The sequence below is a fragment of the Microtus oregoni genome, unplaced genomic scaffold (assembly GCF_018167655.1).
Source record: "Microtus oregoni isolate MIOR12 unplaced genomic scaffold, Mior012 000056F_ref0000123, whole genome shotgun sequence".
NCBI classification, from domain to species: Eukaryota; Metazoa; Chordata; class Mammalia; order Rodentia; family Cricetidae; genus Microtus; species Microtus oregoni.
In genome coordinates, this window is record NW_024543832.1 from 3,865,348 (window position 1) to 3,889,778 (window position 24,431).

At 40.5% G+C, this 24,431-nt stretch overlaps 1 protein-coding gene across 3 annotated transcripts in view; it reads left to right on the forward strand.

The window, feature by feature from the left end:
* The window catches only part of Ncapg2 (non-SMC condensin II complex subunit G2), a 66,346-nt gene that overhangs the window by 14,409 nt on the left and 27,506 nt on the right, over positions 1 to 24,431 (forward strand). For all 3 annotated transcript variants that reach the window (XM_041639083.1, XM_041639085.1, XM_041639084.1), the window contains exons 10-25: positions 403 to 489; positions 2,043 to 2,135; positions 3,090 to 3,215; positions 3,839 to 4,018; positions 5,998 to 6,150; positions 7,773 to 7,995; positions 8,210 to 8,313; positions 11,284 to 11,457; positions 14,604 to 14,674; positions 15,999 to 16,152; positions 16,267 to 16,440; positions 17,104 to 17,220; positions 17,437 to 17,574; positions 17,944 to 18,043; positions 22,243 to 22,427; positions 23,674 to 23,814. In XM_041639083.1, coding sequence (XP_041495017.1) covers positions 403 to 489; positions 2,043 to 2,135; positions 3,090 to 3,215; positions 3,839 to 4,018; positions 5,998 to 6,150; positions 7,773 to 7,995; positions 8,210 to 8,313; positions 11,284 to 11,457; positions 14,604 to 14,674; positions 15,999 to 16,152; positions 16,267 to 16,440; positions 17,104 to 17,220; positions 17,437 to 17,574; positions 17,944 to 18,043; positions 22,243 to 22,427; positions 23,674 to 23,814 — 2,220 coding nt within the window. The remainder of the gene's footprint in view (positions 1 to 402; positions 490 to 2,042; positions 2,136 to 3,089; positions 3,216 to 3,838; positions 4,019 to 5,997; positions 6,151 to 7,772; positions 7,996 to 8,209; positions 8,314 to 11,283; positions 11,458 to 14,603; positions 14,675 to 15,998; positions 16,153 to 16,266; positions 16,441 to 17,103; positions 17,221 to 17,436; positions 17,575 to 17,943; positions 18,044 to 22,242; positions 22,428 to 23,673; positions 23,815 to 24,431) is intronic.

Here is a 24,431-nt window from a genome sequence, read left to right on the forward strand (position 1 = left end):
CATTTTGGTCTCTGAAGTTCCACTGCATTTCTAGAGAGGTTCTTGAAACAGGTTCAAGCTTGTGATGTTCATCCAGGTCAGTATGACTGTTCTGAGGTCTCTGTCTGGCCTATGTATACTCCTTTTTCCTAGTCTCTGTACTTTGTTGAGAGCTGTCTTCTAATGATTGTGGGAAGCTTGCCTTGCTACATTGCTCAGACACTGGTCCATTAGATACAGTAGAAACAACTAAGTGTACTCTTTGTATTGAAACTGAAGGAATAGCGAGAGGCATGGACATATATAGTAACAGCTCTGACACAATAGTGTAGGCTTTCTCTCCTGAAGGAGAGGATCCCATGGTTGCCTGCCAGTGTTCACTGCCTGTGGGATGTATGCTTGTCATTGCTCTTATTGTTTCAGACCATTGAAAATGCCTGCATCCAGGACTTCATGTTCCATGGCATCCACCTTCCAAGGAGATCTCCAGTGCACTCCAAAGTGCGAGAGGTGAGTGGGGCATCTCTGACCCAGCAGCTGTGAGTGAATTGTTATTAAGATCCAATTTCAACCTTCCTATCTGTTTTGGCTAAATTTAAAAATTCATAATTTCACCCCACCAGTCAAAGGAGTTTCTCAGAAATCTGATATTTGGTATCTTGGTTTCTGCTGCCAACTCTGTGATGAAGAAAGAAAGGGTACTGTCAGTAAGCCAGCTGGGCCTATGTGCTTTAAGAGTAACTTTGTGGCAAGTGAATTGTATTTTCTCTTTTAAACTGCTTAAAGCCTTCTGTGAAGTGAGAACATCATCCATTCCAAAACATGATGATATTGTACTCAAAAAGAAAACTATACTACCAATGAGACTTACAAAAATAAACAGATGTGGTACTGTCTGTAATTCCATTGATCAGGAGGATCATGACTTGGAAATTAGCCTGAGAAGTGTAATATGAGACATTTTCAAAAATTTAAAAAGACAATGAAGCTCACCATTAGAAAACCATGATCATGCTGTTGTTCACTGAAGGTTTTCACGAATAGATTTTCTGAAGGAATGGATTCCAGTAATAAAGCAAAATTGATTGTTGCTAGATTCAACAGCCTGTGCAGTCTGACTATCGAAGAAGAAGAAGATGGTCAGTTTCTGATTATAATCATAAGTTTTGGGAGGAACGTAGTATCTCAGTTAAACTTGTGCTAAAAAGAGTGTTGTGTAGAAGCCTGTTCAGTATGCAGTCTTAAGGTAGCTGGTGCCTATCCCTGGTGGGCATCAGAGCCAATAGTGGGTGAATGAGTATTTGAGTCGAAAAATCAGGCAAAGTCCTGTTCATGCGCCCCCTTTCCATTTTACACTTGAAATTAGAGCTCCATGGAGGTTATGTGGCTGTTGATAGGCTAGTAAGAATTTAATTTTTGGTGGAGTGGTGGTGGTACACACCTTTAATCTGAGCACTTGAGAGGCAGAGGCAAGCAGATCTCCGTGAGTTTGAAGCTAGCCTGGTCTACAAAGTGAGTTCCAGGATGGCCAAGGCTACACAGAAATCCTGTCTTGAAAAACTTAAAAAAAAGGGGGGGGGGAATTTAATTTTTATAATTATTTGTTTTTTGAGATGAAGTCTTGCTGAGTTATCCTGAATGGCCTAGAGATGGTGGGCTCAGGTTTCTTCTGTCTGTCTCTCAATTAGTGATCCATGTATCACTGGATGGTAGACATTAGAACCTAGATGGTATTACAATTCAGGGCCGTTGATTATTACTTTGGCCATGATTTTCTACTTGTAATTTGTCTTGTCTCTGTTGTAGGTCTTGCCAGAGAATATTGCAAGTGTCACAATGGTGGGATGGGCAGAATAACCTTTCCTTCTTTTTTTGGAAATTTTTGTTTATTTTGAAGTAGACTCTTGTAGCTCAGGCTGATGACTTCAAACTCACCATTCTCTCTCAGCCGCCTGAGGGTACAGCACCGCAGCTGACTGCTGAGGGTACAGCACCGCAGCTGACTCAAATGCTTTATAAAGAACTCCATAGCTTCTGCTTTGTCTCTCATTCTTTCCCTTTAGGTGCTGAGTTACTTTCACCAACAGAAAGTCCGTCAGGGAGTGGAAGAGATGCTGTATAGGTTATATAAGCCCATCCTGTGGAGAGGACTGAAGGTAATGTGTAGTCATACACAGTGTGACATGTGCTTCAAATTGAGCCTGTGCTAATTCAGAAACCTACCAAGGCAGTGAAAATAAGACAGGAGAAGGTGCTTTATGGCATTGCAGAATGGAATTTCTTGTTTTTGCACTATGTTGCCCATCTTAGCCTCCTGGGCTCAAGTGATCCTCCTGCCTCAGCCCCATGTAGATGTGTATCACCATTCCTGGCTCTCAGTTTTTAACCTTTATGAAGAGCATTTCTTTGGTCCACTAACTACAAAGGTGGATCAGGTCAGTACTGAGATGAGGGCAGCAGCAAAGACATTCTGTGAGTGTCTTCATGAGCACCGCGTCTACACAAACAGAAGTCTGGTGCAACTAGAAGGCAGTAGCCGTCTCTTAAGGGTACAGGCACTCTTCTATTTTTTTTTCTTTTACTTAGGCTGAAAATTGCAAAGTTTAATCAGTGCAACGAGAAGCTGATCTTTAATATCTGTTGGCATTGAACTGAGAGCTTGGCTTAATTTAAGGATGACTTTTCAAAGTTTGGCCATTTACTTTAGTGATGCCAAGAGTAGAGCCCAGGGCTCCATACATACTAAGTGTGTACTTTTCCACTAAGTTGTACCCACAGCCTAGTTTTCCAATTTAAAGGTTAAAATTATCTGGACACACACACTCACACACATATATTTATTTATTGGTCACGATGTATCTATTTATAGGTGGTAGGGCGCTTATGTGGAGACTAAGAGTACAGCCTGCAGGAGTCACTTCTCTATACTATGTGTTCCTAGGATTGAATTTAGGCTGTCAAATTCAGGGGCACATGTCCTTGTCCTCTGAGCCATCTTACCAGCCCCCCTAAACTTTCTTTAATTTGGAAATGAATCTCTACTGAAATTGTGCAAGTATTAGTTTGGGAGCACTGAACTCTCAACTTCTAAAAATACTCCTATTTTATAGGCCAGAAATTCTGAAGTTCGATCAAATGCTGCCTTGTTGTTTGTTGAAGCGTTTCCTGTTAGAGATCCAAACTTCATTGCCACTGAAATGGACAGTGAAATTCAGAAGCAGTTTGAAGAACTATATGTACGTATCGCTGTGGTGTACAGTCATTGCTAACCTGTATGCCTTGTAGCTAACCTGTAACTTGCCAGTAGGGCCAGTCTATGGAGGAATACCCATTTTGCCTATGTCCCAAGAAGCACAGATCCACAGATCCCTTCATTCTTTTTAGTCACTCTTGAAACATTACATAATGTGTCCTTATGTGGTGTTCAGGATTATGGTCATGCGTGCCTTGTTCCCAGTAGTCTTTCAGTTGACTCTACCTCTCCAACGTGGTAGCTTTGTGCCTTTGGGCAAGTCATAAATCTTTTCATTGTCTTCATCTGTGACACCATATGGAACATGTGCAAATATAATTTCACATCTTTAGTCAGTCGGTAAACAATGTAGTAGAACAGATACTCATGTAACCCTTTTATGGGAAGCATGGATTGATGCTGTGTTGCTTTATGTACAGGACTAAACGGTTGCAGATTAGGCATCCTGGAGCTAGTCTCCTTGAGGGGACCTAGGGACATAGATTGAATGACCAGTATTTCTGCAACCTTAAGTGTCTGTTACTAAGTTTTAAATTCCCAGAGTGCTAATATGTAACAAGAACAATAATTTAAGAGTTGTAACCTTTTTCCCTCTTCTACTTCTAGAGCCTTTTAGAAGATCCTTATCCTAGGGTCCGTTCCACAAGCATCCTTGGTGTTTGTAAAATAACGTGTAAATACTGGGAAATGATGCCTCCTACCATTCTCGTTGACCTCTTGAAGAAAGTCACAGGGGAGCTGGCATTTGATACGAGCTCAGCTGATGTCCGTTGTTCTGTTTTTAAGGTGGGAATTTTAAAGGTATACATGTAACATTTTATTGTAGAATACTTTTGTAGAACTACAGGGATTTTTAGGAAAACAGAGAAGGGGGAAATGATAGAAAATCACATATTGTGCTCCTCAGTAGGTAAAATGTTACTGATTGTAATTTATTGGTTGTAATTTTCTTCCTTCCTTCCTTCCTTCCTTCCTTTCTCTTTTTGGTTTTTCGAGACAATGTTTCTCTGTGTTGCAGTTCTGGCTATCCTTGTACTAACTCAAACTCACAGAGGTCTGTTTGTCTCTCCCTCCTGATTGCTGGCATTAAAAGCATGTGCCACCATTGCCCAGCTGTGGTGGAATTTCTAGACCAAAACTTTAACTTTTTTTGGTAAAATTTTATTTGTTTTTAAAATACTATTTTTAAAAATACTGTTTTTAAAAAACTATTAATGTGTATGGGTGCTTTGGCTGAGTGTACCTGGTGCTCATAGTTCCAGAAGAGAGTGTTGGATTGGATTCCATAGAATAGAGTTACAGATGGTTGTGAGCTTTCATGTAGATGCTGGGAATCAAACTTAGGTCCTCTGTTAGAGTAACCAGATGCAGTGGATTCTTTTGGAGCTGGTTTTTTTCCCCCCCTTTTTCTTTTCTTTTTTTTTTCCAATTTAACTTTTTATTGATTCTTTGTGGATTTCATATTATGCATCCCACTCTTCTCCCCATCCCTTCCCATCTGCTCTCTACCCTTGTAAATTCTCCCTCCACCTCCCAGATAAAACAAGATAAAATTTAAAAGAAAAGCGGAAAGAAAAATCTTATGGGAGCTCTAGTGTAGCACAGTGAGTCCCACAGTCCTTTAGTCCATATTTTGTTACTGTAAGTGTTCATTGCATTGAGTCATTGATCTTGTTTGAGGTCTCTGGTTTTTGCTACATCAGCAGTACTGGCCCTCACTGGGGCTCCTCTTGATTATTTTGTTGTTGTTCCGTGTCATGGAGATCCTGTAACTTTGGGTCTGCAGAGCCAGTCCCTTCATGTGTTCCAGCAGATTATAGATGGGGTGGCTGATGGGATGGGCCAATTATAGCTCTGGTTCTGGGTCTGAGTTTGTCAGTCTGCCAGCTTTTCTTCATCTCAACACCAGGGTGAGCTCTCTAGTACTGCCCCTCCTAATTCACCCTGTGCAGTAAGCAGCATGGGACAGGACTGATTCTCCCGCTCTCTTGTTGGCTAGTTCACACCTACCCTGCCAGAGCCAGCTCTACTGTTTTGGCTAGTGCTGTAGCTGGTGAGAGGCAGGGCTAGCTCTCTTGCTCTAGTGACCTCAGGGACAGCTCTCCCACTTAACACAGACCTCAAAGGGCACAGGGGCTTTTCTCCCTTGCCCACACCACCATATGGTAGATAAGGGCAGGGCTTGGTCTCTTACACTCATGTTCTCAGGGACAGCTCACCCCTGCCCTGGAGCTGGTCTTGAAGGTAGTTGTGAGCCATCTACCATGGGTGCTGGAAACTGAACTTGAGTCCTTTGCAGTTTCAGTTTAGGACTTTAATTGCTGAGCCATCTCTTCAGTCTCTAAATTAAGCTTTTAAAATCCGTATTTAAAGTATTTGCTAGCCAAGTGTTTAGCTAAGATCTATAATAGCAGAAATATTCAGGAGAGTGAGGCAGGAGGCTTCTGAGTTTGGAGTCTGCTTGTGTTGCCTAGAGACCTGTTTGAAAGAAGAGAAGTGTTTTCTATATAAAATGTCTACTTTCAATAGTACTAGTCTTTGGGTTGGCATAGTTACAGGCATGGTAGAAGTCCTCATTGCCTCTGTGGAATGTCTTGCTCAGCCATCTCAGCCAGTCCCAAAGCATGCCTTTGATGTGGAACTTTCATGAAGGTGGTGTTTTCTGGCGAGAATAGGACTCACCATCATCTTAGATGTCTCCTGCTTAAAGATGTTTTATTGGTGTGTTCTGATTTTGAAATGCTTTTCTCTCTATCTCTCTGTAGTGTTTGCCAATTATTTTGGATAACAAGCTGAGCCACCCATTATTAGAACAGCTTTTGCCACCACTCAGGTATAGTCTCCATGATAATTCAGAGAAAGTGAGGGTGGCTTTTGTGGATTTGTTGCTGAAAATCAAAGCCGTGAGAGCTGCAAAGGTAAATAGGACATTCTTAGAGAAAACTGAAGTACAAAAAGCACATTGTGATTGATCACTCAGCAGAAAGACTGATTGAAATCTGAGAACCTTTACAGTTATGTTTTAATCAGTCTGAAAACCAGTGTATTTGCTACATTGTCATGAAACTTGATTTTGTGTTTCTCATAGAAGGTTCTAGAAATACCAATGCATGTTTCTTCTTTGAAAGACACTAATATAAGCAATCACCTTTACATATTTTTAAAATACTATTTCTTGTGTGGTGGGGCATGTGTGCACAGTGTACTTGTGAAGGTCAGAAGAGAACTTGTGGGAGTTGTTTCTTTCCACCATATGGGTCTCAGGGATTGAACTCAGGTTGTCAGGCTTGTTGACACTTTAAAGGATTGAAATATTTGATGTATTAATACATATTTAGCACTTGGTAAGAAATTATGTATTACTTATGAAGAACTTATGTATTGCCTGCAAAGGTTAGCTGAAATCTCTCCTGTTTTTCTTTTTTTAAACCAAGGAATTGCTTGTACATGGTACAAGGACAAAAAAGTTGTCCTCTTCCCAGCTCCAGTTCAGTTTTGTTTCCTTGATACTGGTGATTGAACTCAGAGCCTCATGAACACCGGTTGGTGCTCTACCACTGAGATAAAAGAATTTCAAGGTCAAAAGGCCTTCAAGACTAGCTTGAAAAATGATAACACTTAGTGCCTGACTGTCCTTGGAAATATCTGTTGGTAGGAGTAGTGTCACCCACATGTCTACCAGTGTGCTATTTGAAGTGACAACTTGTGCCTTGCACTGTGTGTAGCTTATCTGGACTTGGCCTTTGGCCAAGAAGTGTGTGTGTGTGTGTGTGTGTGTGTGTGTGTGTGTGTGTTGGTAAGGACAGAATGGGCCCTATGGAGGAGCTGCCCAGGTGTTAGAAGCCTGTGTTAGAGTTAGGGTTGTAGCTTAGTTGGTTGAACACCTATGTAGCATATGCAAAGGTGGTTTTTGCCTTTAATTAAGGTTAATGCCTAACACTCAGGGTGTGAAGACAAGATGATCAGCCTTTAAGGTAATCTCCAACTACAAAATCCTGGGGCTGGCCAGGATGCTTGAGACCCTGACTGAAAACAAAAAACAAACTACCAAAAACCAAAACAAACCAATATTAATTCTGTCTCTTGTAGAGTTAATGATTTTGGGAACTCCAGAGTTGGGCAAGGGGATTGCTCACGGTAGAAAGAGCAGTCCAGCATTCCTAGCGTGTTGAGGAAGGATGCTCTGAGCCTCTTAAGAGAGATGAGTAGGGTGCCTATTTCAAAACTATTAACAGATTAAAAACAATTGGATCTACAAATGTAGAAACGATCAGCTTGGTTAACCAGAGCTATTATTCGTGCATCAGCTCTGAGTTGACCTTTCCGTGGCCTCCTGTCATACCTTACGTGTTACATTTCTTTCAAATGCAGACTTGCTACTTTTGTTCACAGAAAAGTCAGGTTCTGATACAGCTACTTGAAATGATTTTTCTTGATATAAAAATTAGTTCTTAGTTATTTTCTGGAAACTTCAGCAGTTTTCCAGGTTATAGGAACCACTGATTATTTCCTTTTGTATGTCTCTACTTTTACCCTCTAGTTTTGGAAAATATGCCCCATGGAGGACATTTTGGTTCGCTTGGAAATGGATTCTCGGCCTGTGTCTCGGCGCCTGGTGAGCCTCATCTTCAACTCTTTTCTGCCCGTGAACCAGCCAGAGGAGGTGTGGTGTGAGCGCTGTGTCACACTGATCCAGATGAATCGCGCAGCTGCCAGGAAGTTCTATCAGTATGCCCACGAGCACACCGCCAGCACCAACATAGGTCTGAATCTCTGCTTCCCCGTGTCCTGTCCTGCCTCTCTTCCAGCATATTGCATGTTACAGATACTCAGTGTTTGTCACTTGAGTAAGCTTCGTGATCTCTTGGTGATTTTCCTGAAAGTAATTTGCTTTACTGTTTGAGATTATACTTTTCTAATTAGAAAGTTCATTTTATAGAAGATACATGTATTTGTTGATTATCTTAACCCCTTTAGCAAAGCTCATCCATGTCATCCGTCACTGCTTGAATGCCTGTATCCAGAGGACGCTGCAAGAGTGCCCGGAGGCCCATAAGGAGTGCGAGAAGGAGAACGCCAGCGTGAGTGGCTCTCTTACTCTACAGTAAAGACAAGCAGACTTTGTCTTGTTTCATTTCTGTACCAATGGATAGGATGCTTTTATTTCCCATTTGTTCCCGTAAAGATACTTAAGTACAGTTTTTGAGGAGTCATAATTACATTTTTTAAAGAATTGTATTGTATCTTTTGTACTTTTAGAGTCTGGAGAGATATTTTTAAAAAAGAATATTCTTACTGATAGCAACCTTGTTCCATATCTCTTTACTCTGAGCATCTCAGTGTTTGATTCCTTGGGTATAATAGAGTTGAGCTAGATTCTGGACATGGAGCTGGTGTCTGTTAAAGTCACTGATAGGAGCCTCTAGAAACATTTGGGGATGAACTTCTAGATGTAAATTTTTTTTTGTAGAATTGTCTTTAATTAGCTCTTCTTTCTTTAAAACTGAAAGTTTATTTTAAAGAAATAATAGCCAGTTCAGTCTTAAATATACTTACTGCTTACAAGCAGTATTTAAAGCTTATATATGGGCACTTAGTATTTGAATATCTAAAGTCAAATTTGAAGGATTTTTCTTTTTTCTTTTTTTCTTTTTTTTGTAGTGCCCAAATCTGTCCTGTAGAAGAAAATCACAAAGCCAATTTTGCTTTGCTTACTACATTGGCCAGGTCAACCCTGTGACCTGGGTAGGCAATTATGTTCAGACTGCCTCTTCTGTGGGACGGCTTCTCTGCCAGCACCATGCTATCTCAATGTTTCCCCCATTGCACCTTGACAGGCAGCTAGCCCCACTCTAGAGTAGGTGTCCTTTTCTCTTTGTCCCTCGTTTGACCAGTCTGGTGTGAACTTGGTCAGTAGAATTAACAGGAAAGTAGACGTGCAGTGCAGGGGGAATAGTACATAGAACACTGATTTCACATTCATACCCTGGCTAACCATTGCCTTCTCATACACTCCCTTCATTGTAGGTAGTGTGTGTGACTTAGGGAGACTTAGCTGGGCCACCGTGTAGATTTTATGCTCTAATCAGTAGGTGATCAGCCTGGCACACGAGGTGTTTGTCATTGACAGAAATGGGCAAACATCCTGCTGCGGGCCACTATACATACCTTGTAACTGGGATTGAAAATGACTTTGCAAAACTGAACATGAGTTTGGTAATGTACTAGCTGAGCATTTCCTTAACTTTGTGGCTAGATACTACTGAGATATCTTGCAGTATCTTTTAACTGAACATGAGTTTGGTAATGTACTAGCTGAGCATTTCCTTAACTTTGTGGCTAGATACTACTGAGATATCTTGCAGTATCTTTTAGGTCAAGTTTTGAATCATTAGAAATAACAATGATTTCTGTTTACTTGGTGTACAAAATACCCAGTTTGTTATATGAGTTCTATTTCTAGGTTGATAGGGGTTCAGAATACACAGCCTTGTAACATTGTAACCCATGTTAGAAAAAATAATATGGCTTAGAATACAAATGTAGCTAAAATGTTTTGATTTTGAGATAGTCTCACTGTGTGGCCCTGGAAGTTCCAATGTGGCTTTGAACTGGTGACAGTTCTTTTTATGCCTCCTGAGTTCTGGGATTATAAGCACACACTGTTATGCCTAAGTTTTTTCATAGTTCAAGGCACCATGCACTTGGGTGGCAGAAGATGGATCTCTGTGAGTTCAAGACAAGCTTGGTCTGCATAGTGAGTTCCAGGGCAGCCAGGACTATGTAGAGAGACCCTGTCTCAAACACACACACACACACACACACACACACACACACACACACACCTACCTACCTTATGGCCATTTAGTAATAGTCTCTGCTAAAGTTTTGTAACTATTACTTAAGAGTTTAGTATTGTTAAAGTATTTTAGCCTAGCCCGCTAAAATAAAATAAGGAACCATTACTTAAGAGCCTATTACATTATTCAAGTGTTATTCTTAAAGGGTTTCATAAATTTTAATGAGACTGTTGTACTAAAATATTGAGCTTCTGTTTTCTCTTTAGATAAATGTACTAGTATTTCTTAGGCTGGTAGTACGCAGTGATCATGTGCTGTAATGCTCAGTGTAAATGTGCTCCAAAAAGTTCCTCTTCTGTTCAGAGTTAGAGCACAGAAACGGTAAGGCTAAACCCACAATGACAGCTTTGTCAGTTTGTCACATTATTCTGGTAGCATCCAGACCACTAACAGGGTGCTTTATCAAACTGATTGACCTTATCATGTTTCAAAGCATTTAGTGCATGCTGACATAACTAACTGTGGAGAAACTGTGTTTGCTTCTTTGATTCTTATTAATCAAAATCAGTTTTGTTCCCACGTTTGAATGGTGAAAACTGATGGAGTCATCCTCCTCATCTCAGTGTTATGAAGTTACTTCATTCATCATGTGTCTGTGTCTCCATGGTCAGTGGCTGGTGTGCAAGTCACCAGGTCTGGAGACTGGGATTTGGGTATGCATGTCTGGTTTGCACTGAGCATTCTGGTATGGGGTCGTTGTGTATTACTGGTACAATAGAAAATATAGACAGGTTTGTTTTTCAGTAAGTCATGGAAACCTATGATTTTAAGGGTTGTTGACATCTGTCAGTTGTATCCTACTGGCCTCAGAAAAGAAGTGTTAACAGCAGTGTCTCAGCAGTGTTGGGGCAGGCCAGTGTTGTATAGCCATGCTCGGCAATTACCTTATAGTGTAATAAAGACTGCTAGTTTTTGATTTTAGAAAAACATTTTAGTTCATACAGACTGTTTCACTAAAGAATATTGAGTTAATTTAGAATTGATTTCTTGGGTGGAATTTGGAAAAAAAGCTACTTTCCTGATACAGATACGTTCAAAAGTGGTGAAGAAAGTTTTACTGTATGGAGGTTGACATTATCCTTTTTATATTGTTTTGTGTCTGCAATTCTAAGATGTGCTTTTGAAGATCGTACATTTGTCTTTTAACACCTGTTATTGGATTCTTTCACAGTAACATTATTTGTGTCTTAGGTACTAGATAAAACATTGTCAGTGAGTGATACTGCATCCATGGCAGGTTTACTAGAAGTCATTGTGATCCTCTGGAAGAGCATCCATAGAAGTCTGGAAAATAATAAAGAGGCCAAAGTTTATACCATTAACAAGTTTGCATCTGTGCTTCCAGAGTACCTGAAGGTGTTCAAGGTAAGTCTGGGCCAGTCTTGCAAGTAAGGTGCTTTGTGTTGGCATCAGTTTCATCTTTAGTGGAAGTTCTGTCTTGTGTGCATGGCAGGAAGGGTGTGGTGGCCCTTACCTTGTCATGAGGTTAGCATCTCTCCCTCTGCTCTGTATCCTTGGTACGCAGGGTACTGTCCTCTGTGAGCCCTTAGCTTTTCTTTCTGCTGATGGAGATCTAGTCTGATGTTAATCTACTTGCAGATTTAGGAAAGGGATTCTGTTTTATAAACAGAATATTTCATCTTGTAGGTACTTCCTAAGGTGTTTGAAGGTACACAGGAAGCAGACTCTATACTATGAATTGTATCTGTGTTATCAAGGTAGACAAGTTAGATCAATTTAATGAAAAGATATTTTTAGAGCTGGGGAGATAGCTCGTTTGATGAGGTTCCTGCTGCGTAGTCACGAGTACCTGAGTTTGATCCACAGCACCCATATAAAGTGGGGATATGGCAGTGTGTATCTCTAATCCCAGTGCTGGGGAGACTGAGCTAGGATGATTGGGATTTACGGCCACTCTTAACTAAATTGGTGAATTTTAGGTTCCGTAAAAGATTCTGTCTCAATAAAAAGGTGAAGAGTGAAGAAGATGCAAGTACACATACATTAAAACTTGAATATATATAATAAATATATTAAATATATAACTATACTAAAATAAATTTTAGAATGTATTCTTTGATAATTTTATATACTTTGTTTTGATGCTATTGACTGATTTCATTCTCCTCTCTTATTCCCCTGTCACTCTCTCTCTGAGCCCTTTCTTACCTTTTCAAACCGTTTTAAAATTTTTTATCTCCTGAGTTTAATTAGGTTGTTTGCTTGCATATGCAAGGATGTGGGCTTATTTAATAGATCATGGACAAGAAAGATGACTTTTCACCCAGCTGCTAATAGCTCCTCAGCTAGGAATGGGGTCTTATGAGTTCATTCCATGCTGGAATGTTGATGTGATCAATCTTGTCCAGCTAATTACAACCTCTTTAAGTCTGTGGATGCTACAGCCATGTCATGTCCATAAAATGTAGCAATTTCCGCAATTCTTTTATACTTTTTTCTGCATTTTTTTCTGCTCCCTCTTTTGTGATGTTTCCTGAGCGTTGGTGGGGAAGGAGTTGATAGATAGGTTTTCATTTAGAGTTGAATACTCAACAGTCAGTCTCAGTACTTTGACCAGTTATGATCTATGCATTGATTGATGCCTACCTCAAAAATAGCCTTCTCTGACCAAGGTAGAAACCAACATCAATCTATGATTACCTTGTCATGAGATTAGCATCTCTCCCTCTGCTCTGTATCCTTGGTACCTAGGGTATTGTCCACTGTGGGTCCTTAGCTTTTCTTTCTGAGCCTACAGATTTAGAAGGCACTTTGATTTCTAAATACCTGTGATTGGAATTTTCTTTGGGCTTCCAACCAGCTCCCAAATAAAGACATGGAGACTTATTATTAGTTATGTATGCTCAGCCTTAGCTTAGGCTTACTCCACTAGCTCTTTTAACTTAATTTAACCTGTTATTATTCATCAATGTTTTGCCTCAGGGCTTTTTACCTTTCTTCTATTCTGTATGTCTGACTCTCTGCTTCCTCCGTATCTGACTCTCTGGCATCTCTTTCTCTTTCTTCCTTAAACCTGAATTCCTTCTCCTACTTAGTCTCTCCCACTGGAAGTCCTGGCTATGCCTCATCCCTGGATATTGACTGGATATCCAGATATCCCATGCCTGGAACTAGGATTTTCATTTAATAACCCATGTTTTCTAGGAGTAGTATTAGTTACTCATGCAGAGTACCCCTATTCAATTACCATTAAAAAGAAACATTTTTAATTAGCTTACAAAATAGTAAGTTTCTATAAGGCTTTGGTTTAGTTAATCATCCCCTTATTTTCTCTTCTCCTTCCTCCTCCTATTCCCATTCACATTAAACCTTTCCACCCTTGATGTTCTCCCTGTTTGCTTTGTAAATTGTACACAAAAATATATTTTTAGTTGGCAGATAAAATTTTTATACTTTTTAATGTGATGTTTTAGAGTATGTGTGACTTGTGGAATGGTTAAATTGAGCTCAGTGTATTACCTACATATTTATCATGTGTTGTACTCTGTTTAGGATTTTCAAGAATATTTCATTACTAGTAGTCTTGCCAACATGTTTACTTAGATACTGGAAGTTAGGGGTCAAAGTGGCCATAAAAATTGAATGCAGGTAAATAATACATCTCACTTTAATTTTGTTCCTTTTCTCTACTCATGTTTATTTTCAGAAACACATCAATATGGCTAGTTCACAAGTCTGCTTGCCCTGGGGATCTTGTCTCTACTTTCTGAGCTCTGGAATTAAAATAAAGATAGGCTGCCACACCCATGAGAATTTATGTGGGTTCTGGGAATCATTGCTCCAGGTTTCAAACTGAATGGCAAGGACTTTAACTACGGAGCCATCTCCCCATTCTTGATGTGGTGGTCTTGATGGATTCTGAGTAATTAAAGTCTGCTCAGCTTACTTTATCGTTGCAATAATAGGACTAATTAAGCTGCAGTTTATTGCACTTAGTGCACTTCATGCTTCCCCTCGCCCATTGTCTTGTGATTTGGTTCATTCAGTCTTTAATAGCACTGTGCATTTTAGGAGGAGGAAACTGACCGAATTCAGGCACTTTGCTCCATATTTTATTTTACCACCTTTTAGGTATAGATCTGATTAGCCTGTGATTTATTTTGTAGTTCCAAACATGTGCTTTCCCTCCAATAACAATGTTTGGGTCGTCTTATATAATATTATCTGAATAGCTTTGTCCTCTTAAGAGCTATATTCAGGACAAGTAATTAGTTTTTTCCTTTTATCTGAATTGATTTGGAAGTAAACAGTTTCATGACTGAACTTGTTGCAGTTAGTGTTTGCTTCATAGTGAAGGTGGTGTAGAAATGTCAGGAGGCTTGATTCAGGTCATCTCATCCTCAAACCTGAGGCACAACTTTAGATTTGATTTTCTCTGGATGTTAAAGTAATTATTGGAGTACTTTTTGAACAACTGTGGAAATAGATTATTAGGAAAAATTTTTCATTGTCAAATCCTATTGGCTATATGTTTCTTTTTGTGTTTCTAGGATGAGCGCTGCAAGATCCCCTTGTTTATGCTAATGTCATTCTTGCCAGCCTCTGCTGTCCCTGTGTTCAGGTATTTTACCACAGCACAAGAATCTGTCCTCTGGGATTTGCTGTCAGCTGCCCTGTGCTGTCCCTTCCTGCCTTCCCCTCTGTATGGAGAGATTGCCAGAAGTTGTTAAAGAGATACTGTGACTCAGCTATGACTGCACCTGTTATCTGGGCATTATTTTAATATCCAGAGTGGCAAGCTCTAGAGCCTGTGCTCATCGCTGAGTACACAGTATACATGTGAAAGGAAGAATGCCAGGGTACTGAGTACACGTGAAAGTCATGTTTTCAAGAGATTTCTCTAATTTCTCTTTACATTTTATGTAGTTGACACACAGCCTTTTTATGTGGCTGGTGAGCAAATGGATTTAGTTATCATGCCTTGATCACTGAGCTTCTATATTGATGTACTATTTCAAAAAATGTCTGCATGTGTGTGTATGTGTGGTGTGTATCCATGTATCCGAGTGTATGTGCATCGTGTATATGCAGGAGCCTATGGAGGTCAGAAAAAGATGTTGGATCCCTGGAATTGGAGTTACAGATGATTATGAGCCATCATGGTGCTTGGAACTGAACTTGAGTCCTGTACAAGAGCAACAAATGGTTTAAGCACTGAGCCATCTCTCCAGCCCTTGCATATTATTTTTTATTGGGCAGTGTAGTTCTGGAGTTTGCCGCTTAAGAGTAAAACTTACTGGTTTTATTTACTTGCAAAAGAATTGTTGTTTAAAATTTGTTTTTACATGTGTTTTGTTTGTATGTGTGTTTCAGGTCATTAGGCTCGATGGCAAGCACTCTTACCTACTGGGCTAGCTTGAAGCCTCCAAAATAACTGTTTTGTGGCATGTTTTGGTTTTGTCTTTTGCTTGGATATTTTGGTTTCTAATTTTTTGGTTTTATTTTTTTTAAATGTGTGTTTGTTTCCTTTCTTTGTTTTTTGTTTGCTTTTTAGAGAAAGTAAGCAGGTGAAGTTGGGTGGGTATGGAAGTGGGGAGGATCAGGGAGATAGTGGGGAAGGGGCAAAGTATGATGTACATGACTTTTGCAAAAAAAATTATATAATGTATTATATGAAAAGAAAAAGGGAAAAAAATGCCCTAAATTATGTCCACTTCTGGAACCTGACAGCTGGCACTACAAATAGAAGGCTGTTGAGATGTGGGGCATGTCCTTCTGCAGCTACAGTCTGTTAAGGTTTTCATGGGGTAGCAAGTACCAGTGTAACTATGAGGCCTGTGCACCTTTGATGCAATCAAATTGTGTCTTGGTTTTCCTTATGTTGTGGAACAGTGGGGGCTTTCTGTAGAGATATTAACCTGGTTTCCTGTACTTGACTTTTTCAGTTGTGGTGTGATTTCTGTCCTGAGAAATCAGGAGGAGACTGTTACAGGCAGGAGCTACTGTACCTTGCTGGATTGTCTCTGTTCCTGGGGGCAAGTGGGGCATGTCCTGGAGCTCATTGTTGACTGGCTGACAATAAGGCCACGTCAGACCAAGGTGTGTATACAGCCTTGCCTCTCTGGAATGTGGGGAACAAGGGTATCTAGAAATTGTACCATGTTCTGGAAACATAAACTCTAATTGCCTCTTTGTTCCACGGCTCTTCTTCAGAGTAATTTGTCCTCTAAATGTAAAGTGCAAATCAATGATACATGCCCGGTAAAACATGAGCTAGCATTGTTGTACATGGAGTATTTGCTGACCCATCCAAAGAATCGAGAGTGTCTGCTTTCTGCACCCCAGAAGAAACTTAACCAGCTTTTAAAAGCACTTGAAGGATCCAAGGTAACTGTAGAAGTTAAAGTGACTTCAAATAGTAGTAGCAGTGATGCAGTAAGATGTATAGTTTTCATGCTTTGGAAAGAAATTGAGAAGAACTCTGAGGTGAACAGGTGAGCCTGGGAGTAGTGCCCTTTCCAGGACCTGTCTCCTCACAAGCAGTGTTTAGAGCCTGCATTTCTCCACAGTTTCTAGCTTGTCAGGGCTCCAGTTTGTCTCCCCTTGTCTGAGAATAGGTTGCCCAGGACCAAGCGTCAGTGAGGAAGTACTAGCTCTCTTTAGAGTCTTCGGCTATATTTTCTAAAAATCTTGGAAAGTGTGTGCTATGATTTTATTGTGCCCCAAGGGCCCTTTGGAATCCTGTTTTTCCCCTGCTACACTGGCCCTATAGGATTCTCTACCGAGTAGTCCTCATTGCTGCCACTTAGGATAGTGGTTCAGCTAAGCCTGCCCAGAGGAAACAAACTGTAGTCCCTGTGGGCAGTGGTCCTGTGGCCTTGTGTACCTGTTAACTGTGTTATGTGCTTCCAAAGCCCACTCAGCAGATAGTGTTCAGGTGCCGGGGTGGCAATTATCCTTCTAGTTTCCTTTAGACCAGGCACTTTCTCCATCTTGCATTGATGTGGTCACAGCCATTCAGAATGTGGGTCCTCGGTTGTAATTTTGCAGGCAGATCTGGAATTTTTTCTTCAGTCTCCAAGTGGGAATCCCCTCAACTTCAACAAAGAAGCTGCATCGCATGCCTTTGGTCTACACTGTCGACTGAGCGTCCATCTTCAGTACAAGGTGTGGTGTCTCTCCTGGTGCTCTGAGTATCATGTATCAAAGCTGCTTTTCTTTCTTTTTCTCTTTTGCAACTGGGTTTTTCTGTGGCTTCGGAGCCTGTCCTGGAACTAGCTCTGTAGACCAGGCTGCCCTTGAACTCCCAGAGATCCACCTGCCTCCTCCTCCTGAGTGAAAACTGCTTTTCTTACTTATTTTCTTCTTTGTTTTGTTGGACAGTTATCAGAAGAGAAAATTCATCTGTCCATCTTGAATGAAACCGGATCTTGGTTAGAAAACAAAGTTTTGCCTCTTCTTCAAGACCAAGAAGAGGAGTTTCTGAAGCTTCGGAGGGACGTCTATCAGCAGGTTATCCAGGTCAGCAGCTGGGACACAGCTCGTGCTGTATTTTCAGGACTGTTTACTTGTTGTAAAGTGTTTAGACCCTAGTGCTGCTTCATAATACAGAGAATGGCATTTCTTTTTACAAAGCACATTCTGCATAATTTTAATGTATTTTAATGTGTTATATGTGATGGGTATTTGTTTAGGTTGGTGAATTGCTTAAAATGTCTAGAATTCTTATAGAAACAATGAAAATGTATGTATTTATGGAAGTTCTTTATAAATATAGTTGTAAACATTTGCTTATAAGATTAGTACATTGCAGGAGAGGCTTTGTTGGGCTTGACTGTCTTCCTTTTTAAATGGCTTTTGTTGTTATTGAACCCATGTTGTGTCTTACAGACTTACCTGGCTGTGGGTAAAGATGTTGTCATGGTGGGCCTTGGAGACACTAAATTTCAGATACAGCTTTTACAGTGGAGTCTCGGAATAATGAAAACAGGTCTGTAGCATCATTTACCCATTAAAGGGATGTTTGGAAACAATATGTACATACAGCTTTTCCATCCTTCCATCCCTCACTCCCTTCTTCTGAAGATCAGAATCTGTCTTCCAGGCATTCACATGTAACACATGGGCCTTTGCCAAAAAGTTTTTTTTGGCTGTAATACACCTAGCAATTTCAGAGATGCTTATGATGTCAGGCACACTGTTAGTTTCTAGGGTCCTTGGGGTTCTGCTACCTGGGTCTGCCTTGTTGGTGTGTAGAGTTTTCCACCTGGCATCTGTGTAGAGATTCTCCCAGAAGAAGGTTGTGAGTGATGTGGTCAGGAGGGGGCACACCCAGAACCAGAGCCAGTGATGCCTTCTGGTACAGTGTATGACAAAAAACACTACTGAGCTCTGATCTCATCTTCCAGATACCCTGCCTCTGTGATGTGGAAGATTAGTAGTGGTTTTTACTGTATATCCCAGTTACTGAGCTAAATGGAAATATCTGTCCACAATTTAAATTTTCATTTTTTTAAAGCCCACTAGTTTGCTGAGAGAGACTTTCCTTCATTAAATGCGGTTTAGCATGTTTAGTTGGTCCAGATTTGTAGGAGGAGGGCCGCTTGTTCTTCTTGGCCACTGGCTAGCTTACACCCAAAATAATCACACAGAAACTATATTAATTAAATCACTGCTTGGCCTATTAGCTCTAGCTTCTTGTTGGCTAACTCTTACATCTAAATTTAACCTATTTCTAGTAATCTGTATATTGCCTCGTGGCAGTGGCAGTGGCTTACTGGGTAAAATTCACAGCCTGTCTCTGGTGGCTCTATAGTGTTCCTCTCCTCATCTTCCTCCCAGCATTCTGTTTAGTTTCCCCCACCTAGCTCTGTTCCCCTACAGCTCTGCTATAGACCCAAAGCAGTTCCTTTATTAACCAATGAAAGCAACACATAGACAGAAGGACCTCCTACACCACAGATTAGCCATTGTGGTCAGTGATGCAGCTTGGACGCATTCCAGGCAGGCCTGAGTGGAGTCCTACCTTTCCTGTGCTGCTGGACACTAGTCGATGACTTCAAATATAACAAGATACTGTATTGGTTCACAAATTCTAAAGTTGTAGAATTATTCAAAGTCTTGAACTTTTTTTTTTTTAAATCATTCTCTCTAGTTTAAAACTACATTCTACACATAAGCTTAATTGTTGAAATAAAATAATTTTTTTTCACACTTGATTTATCACTTAGGAATAATTTTGCTTTAGGGCTGAATCTACTTTTAATTATTTATAAAGTTTAAAATCATAGAACTAATCAGAATTTTCTTTCCATTTAGTCCATTTCATTACATAGTGGTACCCAGTCCCTTTTGATCAGGTTTAGAGCTGGACCTGTGTCCAGACTGGAATGAGCTTTGTGTTTGCATATCCAGTGACTAGGGTCTGTAGGACTCATCACCATACCACAGTGCGACTCTTCTTCTGTGGTGCTTGTAAGGATGCATTAGAGGTTAGCAAACTGAGATTAGAGTCTGCTTTCTAAAACTCTTTTGCTCTACTTGAAAGGGGCTCAGTGAAGAAGCCATTTTTAGAAGCTATTTATGTGTCTTATTTACTTTTCTATTGCTCTGATAAGATGCCATAACCAAGGCAATTTATAGAAAATAAGAGTATATTGGCAGGTAGCATGGCAGCAGGTGGACAAGTGTGGAGCAGAAGTTGTAGCTGAGAACTTATATCTTGACACACAGCCACCAAGCAGAAAAAGGGACAGCTCATTGGGTTCTGAAACATCAATGCTTGCCCCTGGGACACACCTCCTCCAACGAACTGACACTTTCTAATGTTTCCAAGTATTCAAATATAAAAAACCTATGGGGACCATTCTCATTCAGACCACCGCATTGTGTTGATATTAATTATGTCCAGGTAGGGTATTCTTTAGGAACCCAAATGCGTATTCTAAAGAAGCCATTTCTGGGACACAGTTGGGTGGCCAACTGCATCAACCAAATAAATTAGGGGTGTAAGCCCACAAACTTCTGGAATTCCCACTACAATATAGTACATAGATTGTGGAAAATCAGGCGCCAAACATAACAGAGCTTTGGGAGAGTTCTTACTGAAAAATACCAGCTCAATTAAAAAGAAATGTTGATTTTTTTTTAAAGTAAAGACTATAGGGTTATATTTGAAAGAGAAATAAAAGCAAAGTGAAGATTATAGGAAATGTAAAGCTTTGGAGGAAAAGGGCCATTGATAAAGAGTAATGTGAGACAGCTGGGATTTTAGCATCTCAGAAACCCAGGCTGTCGTGTACAGTTTGGAGACAGTGCAGGAGGTCGCCCCACAGCTTACGTGTGAGGCTGCCTCTATTTTTTGCTGTCCTTGTTGCTGTTCTTTTGTTGGCAGGGACTTGACAACCTAAAGATGAGCATACTGGGGAGAGCCACAGAGCCAGCACTACTTTAGTTTCAGATTGATGGCTTGTTTTCTGACTTTGAGCTATGCCCTGGGGAGGACTCTTAGCAAGACTGTAGATCAGCACTGGTTTTGGCTGTAGCTGTGATCCTGGCCTGTTGTTAGCAGTTTTTTGCTAGCTAGCGAGTATGTTGCATATTTGGTTCATAAAATGCACACACCTGAATATAGTGAAATAACATGTGGTTAAAGTTTTCAGCTTTTCCAGGTTTCTTTCCATGTTACTGAGACTACACATTCTGAGGAAGAATATGAGGAGACAGCTCCTTTGTCTGTGTATTAGTTAGGGTTCTCTAGAGGAGCAGAACTTAGAGAATAAATCTATACTTATAAAGGGGATTTATTAGAATGGCTTTCAGACTGTGGTCTGGCTAATCCAACATTGGCTGCCTGCCAGTCGAAGGTCTAAGAATCCAGAAGTTATTCAGTACACGAAGCTTGATATCTCAGCTGACTTCAGTATAAGCTGGAATCCTGAAGTAGGTTCTAATGCCAATGAGGAATGGACCTGCTAGCTAGGTGAGAGAGAACAAGCTGGCAAAGAGAGCGAGCTTTGTCCCTTATATAGGTTGCCAGTAGATGTATAGGTTCCCACCTCAAAACATCCGTCAGGGTCTAGTCAGCAGTATCTGGATTTGAAGAGCTCAACACCTGTCTCATCAGTGGACATTCCACATGACAAATATATATAAGGAGAGAATTTTTCCACCTCTGGATGAAAGGGTAGCAGCTCCTTGAGTTCCTGTGTGGTTTTAGCAACTGTGCAGAGCTGCTTATTGGTTCTGTCAGTCTTAGACCTCAAGAGGATTGATAGAGTCTCTGGGATGGAAGTCTGTCCTCCCTTAGCAGGAAGGTTTGGGGTATAGTTGGCTGTGGTCTCTAGCAGAGCTTGCTGGATCTTTAGTTAATTTTGTAGCTGAATGGCTTTATCCTTCATATCCAGGCCCATTCTCTGGGCAAGTCCTGTGGTCACCTGGATAATGGACTGTCATGAGGAGCATCATTTCTGTGCTTTATTGCATACTTGTTTTATTTTAATGTGTCTTGTACCATGGGTTCTGCCAGGTGGCTTGCTGTGTAGTACCCAAAAGTTAAGGGCTAACCAGCACCTGAGCCATGTGTTAGATAGAGTGGGGCAGGGTGACATGGGGTGCCCTTGAGGATTACTGGGGACAGGCCCATCTCTGCTTTTGTAGCTTTTACTGGCAAGATTGATTGGAAATGAAAATGGAGGAATAGTTTTATTAGGCTTATATATAGAATGAATTTTACGACATTATGTACTCTCAGTCAGGGAGGTAATTGGAAAAAAAAACCACCAAAGGAAATCAATAAGCTACAACCAGGTATCAGAAATCTATAACGTTATCAAACGATGTTGGGATCTGTGAGGTTGGACTTGTTCTTGTTGGGTTTTTACTTTAGTAAAATATAAGAGAAAGTTTGTGTTTTCTAATTCAGGTTTTATAGGAGACATACATGCAGTGAACAAAGTTCTTTGTTTACATGCAGAATCAGCTGTACTACTGCTGCTGGGGAAGAAGTCAATTTTTTAGTTATGTGGAGAAAAGAAATTTTTGTTTGATTCTAGTTTGGATCAATCTGGTAAACGTGTTTAGTGCTAATTCAGTAGTAATAGGTTCTTACATTACTATCATTTATATGTGTTAAGCAATTTCAGTTGAATTATGTGCATGTGTAATTGGTTGTTCTCCTTTTCTTTGTAGTGAAGGAATTTTTTTACATTTCATTACTTCTTGGCATTCTCAAGGAGATAGCTGGAAGCTCCATGATTCAGAAAACAGATTCAGAAGAAGTCGTGGTGCTGTTTGATTTAGTGCAGGAAGTATTTCAGAAAATGTTGGAATGTGTTGCCTGGACCTTCAGGAAGCAGCCAGAAGAAAGTCTGCAGGTATTGTTCTTCAGCTGGCCAGGTCTCACTGTGCTATCTGCTGTGGGCATTGAGTGGTGGCTGCACGCCAGCCCTAAAGATAAGCATGCCTGCATTCTTTGTTGCATGCAGATCTGCAGTCTTGAGCTCAGGGATTGAAGTCCCATGGATGTAAGGACTCTAAACGGAACTGATCTCTGCGGGCTGTGATTCCAGAGCTTCCCAGAAAAGAATATATTTGTGAAGATGCTCATTTTCAAAGGGACAGTCACTGCCTGGGAGGATGCTCACTCCCATCATCTGTTAATGTCCCGATTTAAAAGCACCTTGAAGGGACCGTGGTTTTCTGTTGATGGTGAAAGCTCATAGGCTGAGATGATTGAGCAACTAGATCATAAAAATCAAAGGGACCAGATCTGTTCCTAAAACAGTGTAAAACCTGTTCCTGAATCAGTTATACTGTTAGCAGAGAGCCATTTTTTTTTCTGTCAGTGAGCTATTATTGTTTTAATTAAGAATGTTTAAATGGGAGGTTGTTTATGAAATATCCAAGAGTCTCAATTTTATTCTAGACTAAGCTGATGGAAATTACCTAAACATGATTGGCACAGTTTTTTCTAGCTCAGCTCATTGTCGTTTCAAGTGTCCATGATCTGTTCATGTAGTTTATCCCCAGTCTTAGACTCTGCTGGGTCTTCACCATCCGTCAAGTAGTGTCATTTAGAAACACTGCCTGAGCTGATGGTTTTATTTTAATGTTAATAATTGCCTTTCTTCCAATCCTCTTTACTATTGATACTTCTATTTTTTTTGTTGTTGTTGTTTATTGTTTTTTGTTGTTATTTCTGAGACAGCTTCTTTCTACTATGGAATTCTGATTGTCCTTGAACTTGCTATATAGACCAGGCTGGCCTTGTACTCACAGAAATTCGCCTGCCTCTGTCTCTCAAGGTGTGTGCCTCCATGCCTAGCAGCCATTTTATTGGTTTTTTTTTTTTGAGTCAAGATCTCACTCTAGCTTAAACTGGCCTAGAACTCACCAAGGTAGCCCAGGCTGGCCTCAAACTTATGTCAGTCCTCCTTACTTAGCCTGGTACATCCTTAGATACAGATGTGAGCCACCACACCTGGTACATCCTTAGATACAGATGTGAGCCGCCACACCTGGTGCATCCTTAGATACAGATGTGAGCCGCCACACCTGGTGCTTGTTTTTTAAAAACTGATTTTTAACTGTACTGACAATGACTAATGTGATTTCTTGTAGCTCTTTCATTCTGTGCAGTCCCCTCTTCATGAATTTATCAGCACTATTCAGTCCTGGTACAGGGACACTGCAGTCCACCATGGTATACTTTCTACTCTGATTGCTGCACTTGTGGTTGAGATAAGCCATCAACTGCAGAAGGTGAGTTATACTGATTATGAAACTGCCATGCTCTTGACTCTCCCAGATGCTGTGCCTGCTTACAGTACGTGGTTAAGGTTTTCTAGTGCAAGCTGTTGGTGACGACTGTTTGCCAATTTCAGTACTTTGCCATTTAGCTGGTTGGGCATCTAGAGCCACGTGGAAACTGTGGAGCTTATGCTAAGGGTATTGTCATTCCTGACTGCGATGGAACTCGGCGCTATGATGTGGATATGGTCTGCTGGTGCTAGGAGTTTTGAATGAATTGATAGTTTCTAAAGATTCTTCTTTGAAGAAATCAAGGATACTTGGGCAGACATTGCAGGACTGTTCCAGACTGAACTGGTGTACAATTGTTCATATCTCTGCATGCCTTTTTCTTTTCATTTTTTAACTGTAGGAAGCTTGAAGTTTTAAAAATGTACTTACTATGATTATGAGTGTTTTCCTACATGTGTATGTATGTGTGCCACGTGCATGCTTGGTGTCCACAGAGGCCAGAAGAAGGTATTGGGTCCCCTACAACTGGATTTACAAAGCTGTTATCAGCTGCTTTGTGGGTTCTGGGGACTGAACCTGGGTCCTCTATAAGAGAAGAAAGCTCTCTTAGCAGTCAA